Source organism: Rhinatrema bivittatum, chromosome 2 (assembly GCF_901001135.1).
Source record: "Rhinatrema bivittatum chromosome 2, aRhiBiv1.1, whole genome shotgun sequence".
NCBI lineage: Eukaryota > Metazoa > Chordata > Amphibia > Gymnophiona > Rhinatrematidae > Rhinatrema > Rhinatrema bivittatum.
Window position 1 is genome coordinate 256,397,450 of NC_042616.1, and position 15,588 is coordinate 256,413,037.

The 15,588-nt window shown below is 42.3% G+C and overlaps 1 protein-coding gene across 1 annotated transcript in view; it reads right to left on the minus strand.

The window, feature by feature from the left end:
* Positions 1-15,588, minus strand: part of ZCWPW2 (zinc finger CW-type and PWWP domain containing 2) — a 197,793-nt gene that overhangs the window by 110,005 nt on the left and 72,200 nt on the right. The window contains exons 4-5 of the mRNA XM_029587073.1: positions 11,166-11,292; positions 1,267-1,316 (exon numbers count right to left, since the gene is read on the minus strand). Coding sequence (XP_029442933.1) covers positions 1,267-1,316; positions 11,166-11,292 — 177 coding nt within the window. The remainder of the gene's footprint in view (positions 1-1,266; positions 1,317-11,165; positions 11,293-15,588) is intronic.

The following is a 15,588-nucleotide window of genomic DNA, read 5'->3' on the forward strand; positions in this document are numbered from 1 at the left end:
CTTTCGATTAGCAACCCTCCCCTATCTCCACTACACCTTAGGGAAGACCAAAGCAGAAAGCCTGTCTGTCTTACTCTGCTCCTATATTCTGGTCCCCCTGCAGCCTCCTGGATAGACATTTCACAGCCAGCTAATAGGAGAGCAGTAGCAGGGAGACAGAAGTCCCGCCTTTCTATCTTCCCTCCATGGCCCTGCAATATGGAGCTCTTAGTCCCAATCCACAGGAGTGCAAGACAATATTTGGGGTGCTCAAGGACCCACTGAGCTAATGCCTCTATCCATAGATTCGTTACCTGCAGGTTGCCATGAGTTTCAAAGCAACAGTATGCATATACTTTCACTCTAAAAGTTGCTGCATTTGCATCAGCTTTTTCTGCAGGTGGAGGGAGGAAAGGAAAGAGACTATGGGGTGGGAAGGATAATAGAGTGAGAGAAAGGATATGGATATGAGGGGATGCAGGGCTAGGGCTAAGGAAGGGACAGTTCCCTTTCCTCTCTACAGATCTTCACCCTCCCAGCCTTATGATCTCACAAACTCCTTATCCTCCTGTTCTCCTCCCCCATCCCTGATCCTTCTTCCTTCTCCCGCTCTATTGATGTTCCCTCTAATGCTCCCTCTCTTTTGTCTTTCTTCATCCATCCCAATCTTCCCTCTTCCTCTTCCACCCAATCCCCAATCCTCTCTTTCTTCCAAATTCCCCATCCCTGATCCTCCCTCCTTCTCCCTATTCCTGATCCCAAATCCTCCCCTTTCACTAACTTTCTTATCCTCCCTGATTTCCCCATCCTCTCCTCCCTCTGTGCCTCTATACTCCATCATTTATCCCTCTACTTCTCCTGTCAGAGATCCCCTATTGATGTCCCTCCTTTGAAATCCCCTTTCCCTTTTCTGAGATTCCTTCTCTCTTGCTGCAGAATCTTGAAAACTGCCACAGGAAATCAGGGGCACTGCACAAACTTTTCTGAAATAGGGAAGACAATAGCGTGGAAAGGGAAAACAATGATAGGTCTAGGTTACTTTCATCTTTCCAAGGGAAAAACAAGGGATACCTGTTTAATATTTTAAACCACCAGTTAGGATGGCAAGTTTAAGAAAGAAGTTAACAACAATAAAAACATAACCTCAAAATAAAAAGTAAAATGTTTAATTTTAAGAAATTTAAAAAAATATATATTTTCAGATGTAGTTTTAGTAAAAAAAAAAAAAAAAAAGGAAAATGTATCTAATATTTAAAGGACTAATATTCAGTTAAAGTCAATTCTTACTTTGTGACTGGATAATTTTCTATTTTTTTCTTTTGCTCGTTCTACTTCCTCTAAAAAGCAATATAAAAAAATAAATTTGCAAGCAAATGCCTTTCAATATGTAAATTAACAGTTACTACATATTAGTGTTTCCAAAATAGTAGGAATAAATGCACAAACTATTTCTTTTCTTCACGTTCAATTCAAACAAAGCAGAATTTTATACTGCACAAAAGTCATATAAATATATGTTAATATTAGACATTCATTTAAAAAGAGAGGTCAATATTCAAAAGGCATTTAGGGCCTCATTTTCCATCCGGATCGCATGCTATACCAAAATGGGGGCGGAGTCGGCCCCGGAAGCCGAGGAGTCGGGCCGTGACGCTGCGATCGCTGCCGGCTAGCGCAGGTCCGCCCCCCGTTTTGGCCCCCCGCCCCTCATTCCCTAAAGTATCGCAGGCCTGTGATACTTTAGAAAATGAGGCCCTTAGATGGTTAGCTCACAAGTTATTTACTTATTTAAAATACTTATGCCTGTGTTAGCTGTATGTTACCAACCGAAAAGGTTTTTATCGCAAATAGTGGTTCAGACTGCTGGTGCGAGAGAGAGAGAGGTTCACATGTAAGTTTACTATTTATACCACTGTAAGAGGGGGCACTAGTAACTTGGGGTGAGGTTTGGCGGATGGGGTAGCTTTTGGGGGCAGTTTTACATACACAGGCAGAAGTCTGAACAGCAAAGTTGACATCAGTGAAGATTTACTATCATTTGGAGCAATGAAAGGTAAAAGAAGAGTTGATTTGTTAAATGAACTCTCTACCTAGCTTTACAGCAGAAAAAGATTATGTGGCCTATTTAGTCTATCAACAACTGCTCAGCTCTCCCTCCTGCTCCCTCTGAGATATCCTGCACTTGCCCCATGCTTTTCTGAATTCACATATTGTCCTTCTCTCCAACACCTCCTCTGGGAGGCTGTTCCATATTATAGGTAAATATTGATTTTAGGTCTAGAACAAACACACCAAAATTAAAAGAAAATAGACAATGAATTTTTGTTTTTCCTTGCTGAAAGGACTGGCTACTACATCCAGTCAGAGCATGAATGAGTAAAAGGATATCTAATATATACTTTGGTTAATGGACAGGATGTAATAAAGCACCTGTATTTGGAAGTCTCTCCATTCTAAAGATCTCAAAGTGGCAACATAAGGAACTTGCACAACCTTGGTGAGCCAGCCTTTAAAGCACAACTTCCCAAACTTGACCTGAGGACCCCACAACCAGTTGGTTTTTCAGGATATCCATAAAGAATATACATGATAAATTTGTATTTCCCGAGTCTCCATGGTATGCCAATTTATCTCATGCACACTCAATGTGGATATCCTGAAAATCCAACTGGCTGTGGGGTCCCCAGGACAGGTTTGGAGAACCCTGCTTTAGAACACTATGGGTCAAAACTACTAAGCATTTTCCCCATAAACTCAAAATAGGAAAAATCCTTTAGTACAGTTAGCCTTAAATTTTAATGCAGGTAATGATTTTATCACATGAAAATTCCAATTAGAAGCTGTATAAAATGAAAAACTGAAGTATTATTGGTTTAGATGTAGCAATGCCTAATGTTCCACATATCAAATTTTAGGCTTAAAGTTTATTTGGTTAAATTAGACATTGATAACATATCTTTAAGCAATGATTAAAAGATAAAGATACAATTTAGTTTTACCTGTTAATTTCTTTTCCTTGAGTCCTGATACACCAATCCAGACTAGTGGGTTATCTCCCTATTAGCAGATGGAGACAGTGGACACACCCTTTTTCAGTAATATCATCACTTGGTATATAGGCTGGTGTTGCAACTATAATACTCAGTATTCTTATGTCAAAGCACTGGAATACACCAACTGCCCCTAAAATATAACAACTTCAGGAACAACAGAATCTTCATAAACAGGAAGGCAGAGGAAATTCTCCTATTTGTTCTGCTTAGAAATGAAACTCTGCTCAGTAAGGATGACACATTATCAGTACTGTACTGCATATACCAAGCCATGCCACAAGAGAGATGAATAGTACTGAAAAAGCAACTGTGAGTGCGTCTTGAAGGCAAAATTGAAAATTTCTGCCAAACTCAAGGTTTGCTACCAAGGTCACCAATGCAGGCCCTGAGTTTCTGGGAGGATCCTGGACAGCTGTAGCAGGAAAGGAAATTAATACATATGACTAAATTTCAGCCGCTTTATCATCCTTAACTAGGAACTGAAGGCAGCAGTCCAGCAGCAAGAGGGGGGCCTCCCAGTCTTTTGCATCGAGTGTCACATGTATGATTTTTTACCTGCCGGTGAGAAGTTGTACGTGTGCATCCGATCCAAAGAGCTCCTATCTCAAAGAGAACGAATTTGATCTCTGGAGGCTAGAGTGGCAGTCCTGGAGGAGCTGAGGCAGACAGAGAGGTATATAGATGAGACCTTCAGGGACATAGTAGTCAAGTCCCAAATTCAGACTGGCAGCCCTGGTGCTGCCTTGGAGGAAGAAGGTCTCATGACTGTAGAGCATCAACCTGGTACAGCAGGAAAGGATCCTGTAGCAAGGATTTGCTCTCCAGGTGGTACATTGTCCTTTCGCACTGAGGATGTGTCTCCAAGGGCTACTGCCCAGGAGGGAAGGGTTAGCGCTCGCAAGTTGCACAATTGTACACCCCCTTGCGCGCGCCGATCCTGGATTTTATAACATGCGCGCGGCAGCATGTTATATATTTATAAATGATCTGGAAAGGAATTCGATGAGTGAGGTAATCAAATTTGCAGATGATACAAAATTATTCAGAGTAGTTAAATCACAAGCGGATTGTGATACATTGCAGGAAGACCTTGTCAGACTGGAAAATTGGGCATCCAAATGGCAGATGAAATTTAATGCGGATAAGTGCAAGGTGATGCATATAGGGAAAAATAACCCATGCTATAGTTACACATTGTTAGGTTCCATATTAGGAGCTACCACCCAAGAAATATCTAGGCATCATAGTGGATAACACATTGAAATCGTCGGTTCAGTGTGCTGTGGCAGTCAAAAAAGCAAACAGAATGTGGGGAATTATTAGAAAGGGAATGGTGAATAAAACGGAAAATGTCATAATGCCTCTGTATCGCTTCATGGTGAGACCGCACCTTGAATACTGTGTACAATTCTGATCGCCGCATCTCAAAAAAGATGTAGTTGCAATGAAGAAGGTACAGAGAAGGGCGACCAAAATGATAAAGGGGATGGAACAGCTCCTCTATGAGGAAAGACTAAAGAGGTTAGGACTGTTCAGCTTTGAGAAGAGATGGCTGAGGGGGGATGTGATAGAGGTGTTTAAAGTCATAAGAGGTCTAGAATGGGTAAATGTGAATAGGAAAATTAGTTCTTACCTGTTAATTTTCGTTCATGTAGTACCACGGATCAGTCCAGACAGTGGGTTGAGCGTCCTTTCCAGCAAGTAGAGACAGACTAAAACTTGAAGGATGCCCTATATCAGGACAGAGCCTATCCTCTACCCCTTCAGTATAACGTATGTCAAAGCATAAAACAACAAACCCAAGAATAGGATCAAGCAAGTAACTGTAAAGCTCAACGGAGCAAATATAGAATAATGTAGAAAAACATGGTATACCTATACGCTCTTGCATCAACTTGGTATAAGAAAACGACCAAGGCTTCCAGTATAATTGCTCAGTAATCTTGCACAAAGAAATATATCAAAATCTGCAGACCTGCAAGAAAACAAGCTTCGAGAGGACAGAAGACAGACAGGGAAGGGCGTCTGGACTGATCCGTGGTACTACAGGAATGAAAATTAACAGGTAAGAACTAATTTTCATTTCCAGTACGTACCCGCATCAGTCCAGACAGTGGGATGTACCAAAGCTTCCCTAAACTGCGTGGGACCGAGACAGTCCCGCTCGAAGCACTTGCCGCCCAAAGGAACCGAACACCGGAGCGTGTACATCCAGACGGTAGTGCCGAGCAAAAGTGTGCAGAGACTTCCAAGTGGCGGGCCTGCAAATCTCCTGCGGGGAGACAGATTGACTCTCCGCCCAAGAAGTAGCCTGAGAACGCAGAGAATGGGCCTTCAGACCTTCAGGAAGCGGACGACCTTGACAAAGATACGCCGAGGAAATGGCTTCTTGCCTGCCGCCTGCCCCAGATTGGATTGTACCTTGGATTACTCTTGCTTGCTGCCTGCCCTGACTCGGACTATACCTTGGACTTCTCTTGCCTGCTGCCTGCCCCAGATTGGAATATACATTTGGGTACTCTTGCTTGCTGCCTGCCCTGACTTGGACTGTGCCTCGGATTCCTCTTCGCCTGCCACCTGACCCGGATTGGATTATACTCTGGACACATCTTGCTGGCCATTGGCCCACTCAGAGGACAGCTGTCAGGCCTTGTGCCTAGACCCAGCCTTTGTCAAAGTGTCCGCATTCTATGGCAGAGAGCCCAGGGGCTCCTTCATGGGACTTCCACTCTGTCGCAGTCCAAGAGTCCACGTAAGTAACATTAAGCATATGAAGTTTGAAGAATTAATTTTTTACTATGGAGGATACATGAGAGATCATGGATAGGCCAGAGTCTAAACATATTCCAAGGTTTTGGACCTTGGAATATTCAATAGTGCAAGCTGCACTATTCAACATACCATCAAACTTCTGAATAAGTTTATTTGGCCAACTTTGCTATTCGGACAGTAACTAAATATGTATATCTCATAGTGTCCAAACTCTTTTAGGTTGTCAAATTTTTAAAAACTTCATGTAATAACTTTAAGCAGAATGCTACCCCCGAGTGCTGCAATCAGTTTGCTGAATTCTTACAAGATCTGCAAAGATGTTGCATCAGGGCCTGTAGTGACAAGTGAAAACACTTCTAGAGACCAGGCTATTTGGGAGACTTTTATATCCAGTCATACTATTTTATGCATTATCACGGACATGAATTTATCTTTATGCTCACTAAACCCCTGTTCTATTGTGATAATGAAACTGTTTATAGATTATATAAGCCAATTTGTTGCTACAATTGCCAATCTTTCTCTTTCAACTTGAGTTTTACCAGTTTCTTTAATAAAGGCCTTAGTGCAGCCTATTTTGAAAAAAGTAAATGCTGATACATCAATGTTTTAAAATTATTGACCAAGCTCTTCACTACCTTTCCTGGTAAATGTAATTGAATCAGTAGTGTTAAAACAACTTAAAGACTTCATCGATGAGAATAGTTTCATCAATCAGTTTCAGTTCAGATTCAGAAAGGTATTCAGTTCTGAATCCTTACTACTTTCCAGTTTAATACATCCATTAGAGCAGTGGTTCTCAACCTTTTTTCTGTCGGGACACACCTGATAGATGATTCTCACATTCGTGACCCACTGAACACATGACAGTCACAAGGCTAAATGTAAATGTACACTTTGCATCCACAGGAAGCCCCCCCCCCCCCCGACCCTCAGCAATGGGTATAAAGCAGAATTAGATCATTCCCCGTACAACTCGTCATACAAAAAAGATATTCTGGTGTTATCTCAATAACAGCACACAAACTGCCTCTATTACCAGGCGCCCTACTTATAAAACAAAAATAAAAGAGCAGTTCACCACCAGTGCATGTCATATTGAGAAGACACAACAAATAAGGTGAGGTATTTTACTAGCCTACATGCTGGTTAAAAATAGCTCACCTCGGTTACACACAGAAAATCGAACTTCACCAAGTACAAAAAGACCACAAATTATAAATATGGAGACACAAACTGGAATGAAAACCCAAAAAAGCCACTCTGCATGCAATACAAAACAGGGCAATTGGAAACAGAAGCATAGTACCTAACATAGTACCAGGATCTGTAATAATGCATACAAACTAATCCACACAAAGTTGCACCTGCATTGTGGCATGCACTCTGTAACAACCCTACCCATAGAAAGGCAACACTACAAATATTAAACCAGGCCCTAAACACCAATACACCTCCAATTAGGAAAACCGAAAAAGCCAAGCTGCTATAGATCCCCACACTCCCACTCCCTCCCTTTCCTTGGAGCACAAATGGTAGCTGCAGCAGCCTCCTCCAATCCCTTCGGCCCAAGAGGGAAGAATCCCATTGACCTTGAAGTCTAATGCTGCTGTCTCCCATGCTGATCACCGGCTGTTTCAGTTTTTGCTCCAGATCTATGCTGCTTGGGGCTGAAGCTGCTGCTACTGCCACTACTTTTCAATGCAGCATGGCCTTTTCTTCCTGCATATCACTTTCTCTTCCAGGACATGGGGGCGGGAAGAAGAAAAGGCCATGGTGCAGTTGCCGGCTTCAACAAACACTGCTGCCGTTCCCGTCCAGCTGAGTTTGAACATTCTGATAGCCCGGGCGGCAACAGCAGCAGTGGAAGAATATCTATTTTTCGGTGGAGGAAGGGGAGAGAAGACCAATGAGAGACCGGGTAGCACGCGACACACCTGCAGCTGCTTGGCGACACATTGGTGTGTCCTGACACACTGGTTGAGAATCGCAGCATTAGAGGCTTCAGCAACAGCACTGACTACATGATGATCCTTTTAGTTGTCTCGGCAGCATTCAACACTCTAAATTATATGTTGCAACTCTCCAGGTTGCAATCTTTTCGAATATCTGGTCAGTTTTGAGATGGTTTACCTCTTATTTAAAAAAATCACTCTTAAGAAGTCAGAACAGTGAATGCAATTTCAAAATGGAATGCAGTGAACACTGGCATGCCTCAGAGATCATCATTATTAGCAACATTATTTAATATCTATTTAGCGCCTCTATGCAAAGACTTGGCATGTCTTGGTGTAAACTGTAAGATTTATGCTAAGACATGCCAAGATTTTGTTCCATACTACTCTTCATGGAATAAAACATTCGATCTCAAATCCCCAAGTATGAATTCAGTGAAGCGGTGGTTATTATATAACAGGTTACAGTTAAATGTCGAAAAGACAGACATAATCATTCTAAATGGTATAAGATCTCCTTCCTTTAAGATTCCTTCCTCATTAACAGGTGGATTTTAAAAGCCCTACATGCACCAAATCAGGGCGGGATGTTGGCAGAGTCTGGGCAGGGTATGGGCAGGCATGGGCCTTCCAGGTCTGTAACCTGATGTATGTGCATAAGTATTTTCATGGACAAGCACACGCCAGGATCCCCTAATGCATAACTTTACTTCTACTATGAATGGGGTATAAGTTTTAAAATTAAAAAATCTGGGCTAGTCAGAGGGGTTTGACGGGTCAGGACTAATAGGGTAAAAGGGAGGCTATCTAGCTAGGGGGGTTAGAAAGTTCTATCCTTTACTGGGGTGAACTGGGGAAATGGGTATTTGCGTTGGCGCATATGCCTAGCAACGGTAGAGGCAGCATTTGCGTGCACATGCGCACGTCCATATAAAATTTCACGCACATGTCTGTGCATATAGCTGACATGTGCGTGGCACCCATGGACCTCATGTGATGTCCTAAAGCAAAAGACATATCTATCATGGGAGTCCATGACAGATATGGACCTTTTACATCAGGGACATTGTTTGAACCCACTAGACATGTCAGACTGGAATAAAAAGGATGGAAAATCAAACTCGATGGCTTTGACAGGTTGATGGTCAACAGGCAACAAAGGGCCCCACCGCAGCAGACAGGAATGACTGTGAAAGGAAACTAAGAAAAACTAAGAAAAACCTTATCTAAGAAAAACTATGAGGAACAAGACTACGGGATCCCATGACAAACGATCCCGTTGCTAGGCAGAGACAAAAACTCAAAAAACAACCTAGAACATGAGAGTGAGGCAACACAGCACAATCAAATGGCTCTGCAGAAAAAGAGAGACTGAAGGGATGCCACACAGAAGCATGGTATTAAAGGCATATATGAGCATGCTCAGTGAGGCACAAACTTCTCGAAAATTTTATATAATTTTTCTGCGCTAGGCTCCACTGGATGATGTCACCCATGGGTGAGGACTGCCATTTTGCTTGTCCTCAGAGAAACAATTTTATTATTGAAACAGCACAGCTCAGAAAGGACAGTGTTTGTTTATTTTTTTGCTGAGTGGTATTTGTGTCCTAACTCTGTGGGCCCCCAATGTTGCGGTCTGCACCGCTTCCCCTCTCTTCCCCGTGACCAGCATCTACCTCCGCGTCTGGGGACGCTGCACTCCGCGGTCTCCAGGACCCAAGGATGCGCTCAGTTCCATGTGGCATCCGCCATTTGCCTGTCTCTCTCACCGCGGCCTCGCGCGCGCGAGTACGGCCACTTTGAGCGCCCAGAACCCGGAAGTCAAGCCCCGCCTGCGCTGATGACGTCACGCTCTGAGACAGATATAACCGGCGTCCGGACGTTCCATCATCGCCTTGCAACGAGGTTCACTACAGTCTTGTAGTTCTGAGTTGCGCTTCGTCTTGCTGAGTTCCTGCCGCTGACCTTGGAGTTCCTGACTACGCTCTGCCTGCTGCCTGCCTCGACCCCGGTTCGTTCCTGACTACGCTCTGCCTGCTGCCTGCCTCGACCCCGGTTCGTCCCTGACTACTCTCTGCCTGCTGCCTGCCTCGACCCCGGTTCATCCCTGACTACGCTCTGCCTGCTGCCTGCCTCAATCCGGTTCGTCCCTGACTACGCTCTGCCTGCTGCCTGCCTCGACCCCGGTTCGTCCCTGACCATGCTCTGTAGCCGCCTGCCTTTGATCCCGGCTCGTCTCTGTTCCTGCTTCAGCCTTCAGCCTTGCCTTCACCTGCTGGCTGCGGACCCCGCTCCAGGTTTCTACTTGCTCCTACTCACGTCTGCTCACTTAGAGACTCTATTATCTTTGGACTTCCTGGTTCTCTATTGCTAGACTCTCTCTCTAGTACCCAAGTCCCAAGGTGCCAGAACTCTACAGGCCCCTCCTGGGGGGTTCTGGGTACCCGGGTGAAGATCTTGTTCTAGACTCAATTACCATTGGACTTCCTGGTTCTCTGTTACTGGACTCTCTCTCTGGTACCTAAGTCCCAAGGAGCCAGGACCCTACGGGCTCCTCCTGGGGGGTTCCTGGTTTCCGGGCAATCACCTGGTGAACACTTTGAGCCTTGGCTCCGCCTCCCGGCCTACCCCGCCTCTCGTGGTAGGTCGGCCCAAGGGTCCACTATTCCACAGCAGTACCCAACTGCAACACCCAAGTGTTTGTTTCTCACCAAGGAAAAACCTCAGTGGTTTTAGCAAGTTGGCAGACACCTTGCAGTACCCAAATATGCCCCCTTGTCCTTGCCAAGGGTGGAACAGGGGTTACAATAGTTTTTGTAAAACCCAGGATTTCTGTTGTAAAAATCAGTTCGAACTGAAAATGAAAAGGCCCCCACAAGTGCAAAATTAGCTTAGGGTATTCAAATGCAAGACTATGCTTGAAAAACATACACTTTAGAATGCCTAATTTTAGCCATCCAACTTGTCTTAAATGCTTACCTTATATCTCTAAAAATGTATTAAGCCTAAATATGGTTCATATGAACACATATATTCTTATTTCACACAATCTTTCAAACATTTAATTCAAGTTTTGCAATATTTTTATTCCCAATTAACCCTAATTTTATATCTAACATGAGATTATAAAGTCAGCACTTTGCTGGTGGCTCTTCTCCCATGCTGTGCCTATGTCTTTCAAAAAAAAAAGTATTTCTTTATCTGTGTTCAAGCTTAGTTCTGCTACTAATTCCTGAATCAGCCTGCATTTGAAAATTCACCTCATTATAGAAGAATTACTGTACTCAAGCACATTTCTTTATGTTTCTATTTAGACAAATCTAAATAGAATACACCATGTAAACTGTATATTATTCTAAAAGTAACTTCAGAAATTATTAACCTTTAGAAAGAACAAAAAACTTACTTTTAATTGAACCCTTTTCTGTTAGTTGGCACATGCTGAGTCTTTGTTTGCAAGTAAATGCATACATTTTCTTTGCTTCTTCCAATGCACTTTCATACCATATACTTCTCTTTTTCTGCTGATTAGTCTATGAAAATAAATCAAATAAATCAAATCTTTTCAATTTGTTTTTCATAGGTTTTATTAATCAATACAATTTTTTTTGACCTGGCATTTTTTTCCTGCTTCTATAGGGCTCTGGTTCAATCAGAACAAGGCCTGGGATTCTGGAATCATGAGCCTATTTTATTCCCTGCTCCACCTGACATATTTAATCTTATCATACAGTGATAGTCTTGGGCCAAGGGCCATACACCAACGCTCCTCCAGAACCCTACAATCATGGATCCTAAATCCAGCCAATAGATGTCACCCTTGAGTAATGACTATGGCTCTTCCTACTCCCCACCCCCCACGGGAGCTGTGAGTGCTGACCCTGAAGCATCCCTAGCCCTAGCCAACCTAAAGCTTTTAAAACCTCTTTACCATAAAGACCAGTTTAGTACCAAAAATAGTGAATATCTGTTTAGTCATACTATTCTCTGAAGAAAGTATTTAACAGTGATGGGACTTATGCAGTATCAGTTTTGAGCCTGTACATTTGTAGAGTTCAAGCTTAGCTTTATTGGAAACATAACAATGGCTTCCTGGATTATAGACTGCAGATTTAAACAACGACAGTGCATTTATTTCCACAAATGTCTGCACAGTAAGGTTTCAGTTCCAGCAGCTATAGTTCATACAAGACTATAATTAGCAATATTCCCATCAATTTCAGTCCAGGATCCAATTTTCAGAGCCTCAGTCCAAACACAAAGACAAATTTAACTTACCTAGTTATCGAGAGTTTTCATTAGGTATGCTTTCATTAGGTATACCACACCCTGCTCAATAGTCCTCAAATTTTGGGGAATAAAAATATTGCTCTCAGCAATCCCTTTTATAATCCCTGAGGACCAACTGCAGTGCTTACCTCAAACTTTGTGCAAGCCCTTCTGGTCTGTTTAGCTTCCACTTATCAGAACCACTCAGTGGCTCAAGGGCAGAGCTCTAGCATCTAGTCCCAGCCATCTAACAGTTCAAGACAGGCTAGATAATTTTCCCTTATATGCAGCTGCACATGGTTAGATGTAAATTTCTAAAGTACAAACAAGTAGAGAAATCATGCAGAAGCATGGCTTTGAGAATGCTTTCCAACACAGATTTGTAGAAAGAGTGTTGTGCGAGAGGTGTCTTTGGGGTGAATAATGTATGTGTGGGGAGGAGGACTGTGTGCTTGTATGTTTTGGGGGTATAAAGATGTAAGTGTGTAGGTGGAAGTTGTATATATAGTGGTGTTCTGGAATATGTGTTTTTTGGGCACATGGCTGTGTGTTGGTAGATAAAATTATGATTGTGAGGGGGTATGTTGGGGGAGTGTGGATACATGGGAGATGTGTGTGTGTGTGTGTGTGTGTCTACTGTGGATTATATATATGCAGGTTGTGCAAGGGATTCAGTGCATGTGAAATTGTGTTTGAAGGGTATGGATGGGAGTATTTGAGTGGGAAGGGGTTGTGTATATGGGGATGTTTTGGGAGAATATGGTTGTATGTATGTAAGGGGTGTGGTTGTAGGGGCTGTGAAGGAGTGTGGATGGGGCTGGTGGTGTACATGTGGAGTGTCTGCACATGAGGGTGTTTGAATTAAGAAGTGTGGGGAAAGGTATCTTAGAAGGAATCTTTTTGATCCATTTTTCATCAACTGAGTATTATTTTCCCTGTTTCTGTAAGTGGTGTGTAAGTTTAGGTGTGTGTGGGTGTGTCAGCAGCAGGTGTATGTGATGTGTGTAGGTAGGTATGTATGTGTAACTTTGAAGTGTGGGGGATATTATCTGAAGGTGCCTTTTGGTGCCATCCTTCATCAGTTGTATCAGTTATAAGGTTATAAATACATCAGTGTGTATGCATGATGCGTGTGGCAATTTGTGGGTGCACGTGGGATGTGTGAGTAGGACTTTGGAGGTGTGGTGGAGGTAGCTTTGAAGATGCCTTTTGGTACTATATTCCATCAGCTGCTTCAGTTATTATTCCGTCTCTGCCTGTGTTGCTCTGTACCAAAGTGCTGCAAGGGTAAGGGGGAGGGGGACAGAATTTCTGGAATACAGCACTGGTCAACATTCTGCTGCTTCTAAGAGTTTCCCATAAATAGTAATGGAGATTTTTTTTCAGGCTTGATTCTCCGAAAATACCGAAATGATGTTGAGGCTTGATTCTCCGAAAATACTGAATCGATGTTTCTGGTTATCAGTCGCATCTGAGATTTGCTTCCTGCATGCCAAGTTTGGTAAATGTCCATCCCTTTTTTTGGAGATTTACTGTGCCTATAGTTCACTGCCTTCATGAATTAAATATAAAAGGACATCACTAGGAAGGTAATCACTGCCACAGTCACCTTAAATTTAAGATGGCCATGCAGAACTTCTGTCTTTCTCCCCAAACCCATTTCCTTTCTTCCCCCTTTTTTCATCTCTGTAGATGGCAGAGTCTTCCTCCCAGGTCCCTCCTCATTGGGGTCATCTTTGATACTTACCCCTCCTTCTCGACGCACAATCAAAACATTGCTACAGTGAGTTGTTTTTCTCTATATCATCGCTAAAATCTGTTCCTGCCTTTCTAAACACATTTTTTAAATTTATATTCTGCCGTTCATGATACTTCAAAGCAGATTACATTCAATTAATGTATTTCCCTCTCCCAAAAGGTTTACAATCTAAGGGGCCTATTTACTAAAGGTTTTCTCCCATTTTGTATCTATGGGAAAAATCTTAGTAAATATGGCCCTAGGTTTCTATCTGAGGCAATGAATGATGAATTGACTTCAAAGTCACAAGGAGCTTCAGTAGGATTTGAAAAATGGCTTCACTGGTTGCAGTCTGCTGCTCTAACCACTAGGCTACTCCTCCACTCCACTTGCTACCAAAATGTTCATCCACTCTTATCTCCTGCTCAGACAACTGAAACTTGCTCTTTGTGAGCCTCCCACTGAACCATTTTTTGCCCCTTTAATCTATTCAAAATTTGGCTGCAAAACTTATCTTCTTTCCCAAGGTATTAGTGGTCTGGCTATAGGAGGTTTCGTATGCCATATGCCTTTCATAAACTTTGATACTAAAGGATGAGTGGATATCAGTCTTCCCTTCACTTGAATATGGTAGGCGACTATGGCACTGGTTTGCATCTTGATTGAAGAGGTACTGAGATCTGATAAGAAAAGAGAATAAGTACTGCAGCAGCTCCTGTGGTTCGCAAGCAAATGGGTCCAGGGAACTCTGTTGGCACCAGGATAAAAATCGGTTCCATTTAAAGGGAAATACCTACAGTACCTGAATGAAACTGGTGTGATATCTCAATTGAGATCGAATGTCGGTATATAAACAAATAATAAATAAATAAAGTTATAAGTTCATCCGGTTGAGAGCTTCCTGGCAAATAACAATAAGACTTCAACTTCTTTGGGCAGAGATAAGGAAGTGATCAGCAAGTTCGGATGATAAAGACAGCCCTCTTCTTGAGTCAATAAGGCTGGATCGAACCCTAGAAGGATCGAGGGGCTGACGGACAATGGACGAGGTACAAGAACCATACTTGTCTTGGCCATGCTTGTGCACAAAGTATCAAGTGAGTCTGGTCTGAGTATTTTCTGCACTGCCCTGGCTATTAGTGGAAATGGTGGAAAAAGTATATTATTTTTTTGATTTATATTCTCTTTTTTCAGGCACTTCAAAGTGAATTACATTCAGGTATTTTAAATATTTCCCTATCCCCAGAGGACCTACAATCTAAGGAGATTTATCATACCATGATATTTTACCGCAAGAGGGAGTTCCTGCAATATTTTTCCTCCAACAGAAAATATTGCAGCAAGTTCCCCACAATATTTTTTCTTGCAGAAAAATTCTGCAAAAAAAAATATTTCAAGGAAAGCGAGAAAACATGCTATGGCGGTCCCAGTATAGAAGCTAGCAATGCTTTTGAATGAAATGACTATCAAATGAACACAATATCACCTCCAATATTAGAGTTAAACCATTTACTATTGCTAAATGATTTCATAAGATGATTATATCTAACCAGTTGTTTGTTATTATTTATCTCAATTAAACGAAAACTGAATTACCACTGAAAAAGTTTTTTAGGAGAGAAGAGGAAGGTTTCATATAAATTCATTGTATCACTGCATCCAGCAGTGTATGATAATTTTATTGGCATAAAATACTTTAGTTATAACAGAGTATCAATTCCAGTAACAAATAATGTGAAATAACAACAGCCCCCTACTGTATACAAAAATTGCCTATCTAGTCTCCCCCTTTTATCCCCCCCGTCCTGCACAATATGTCCGA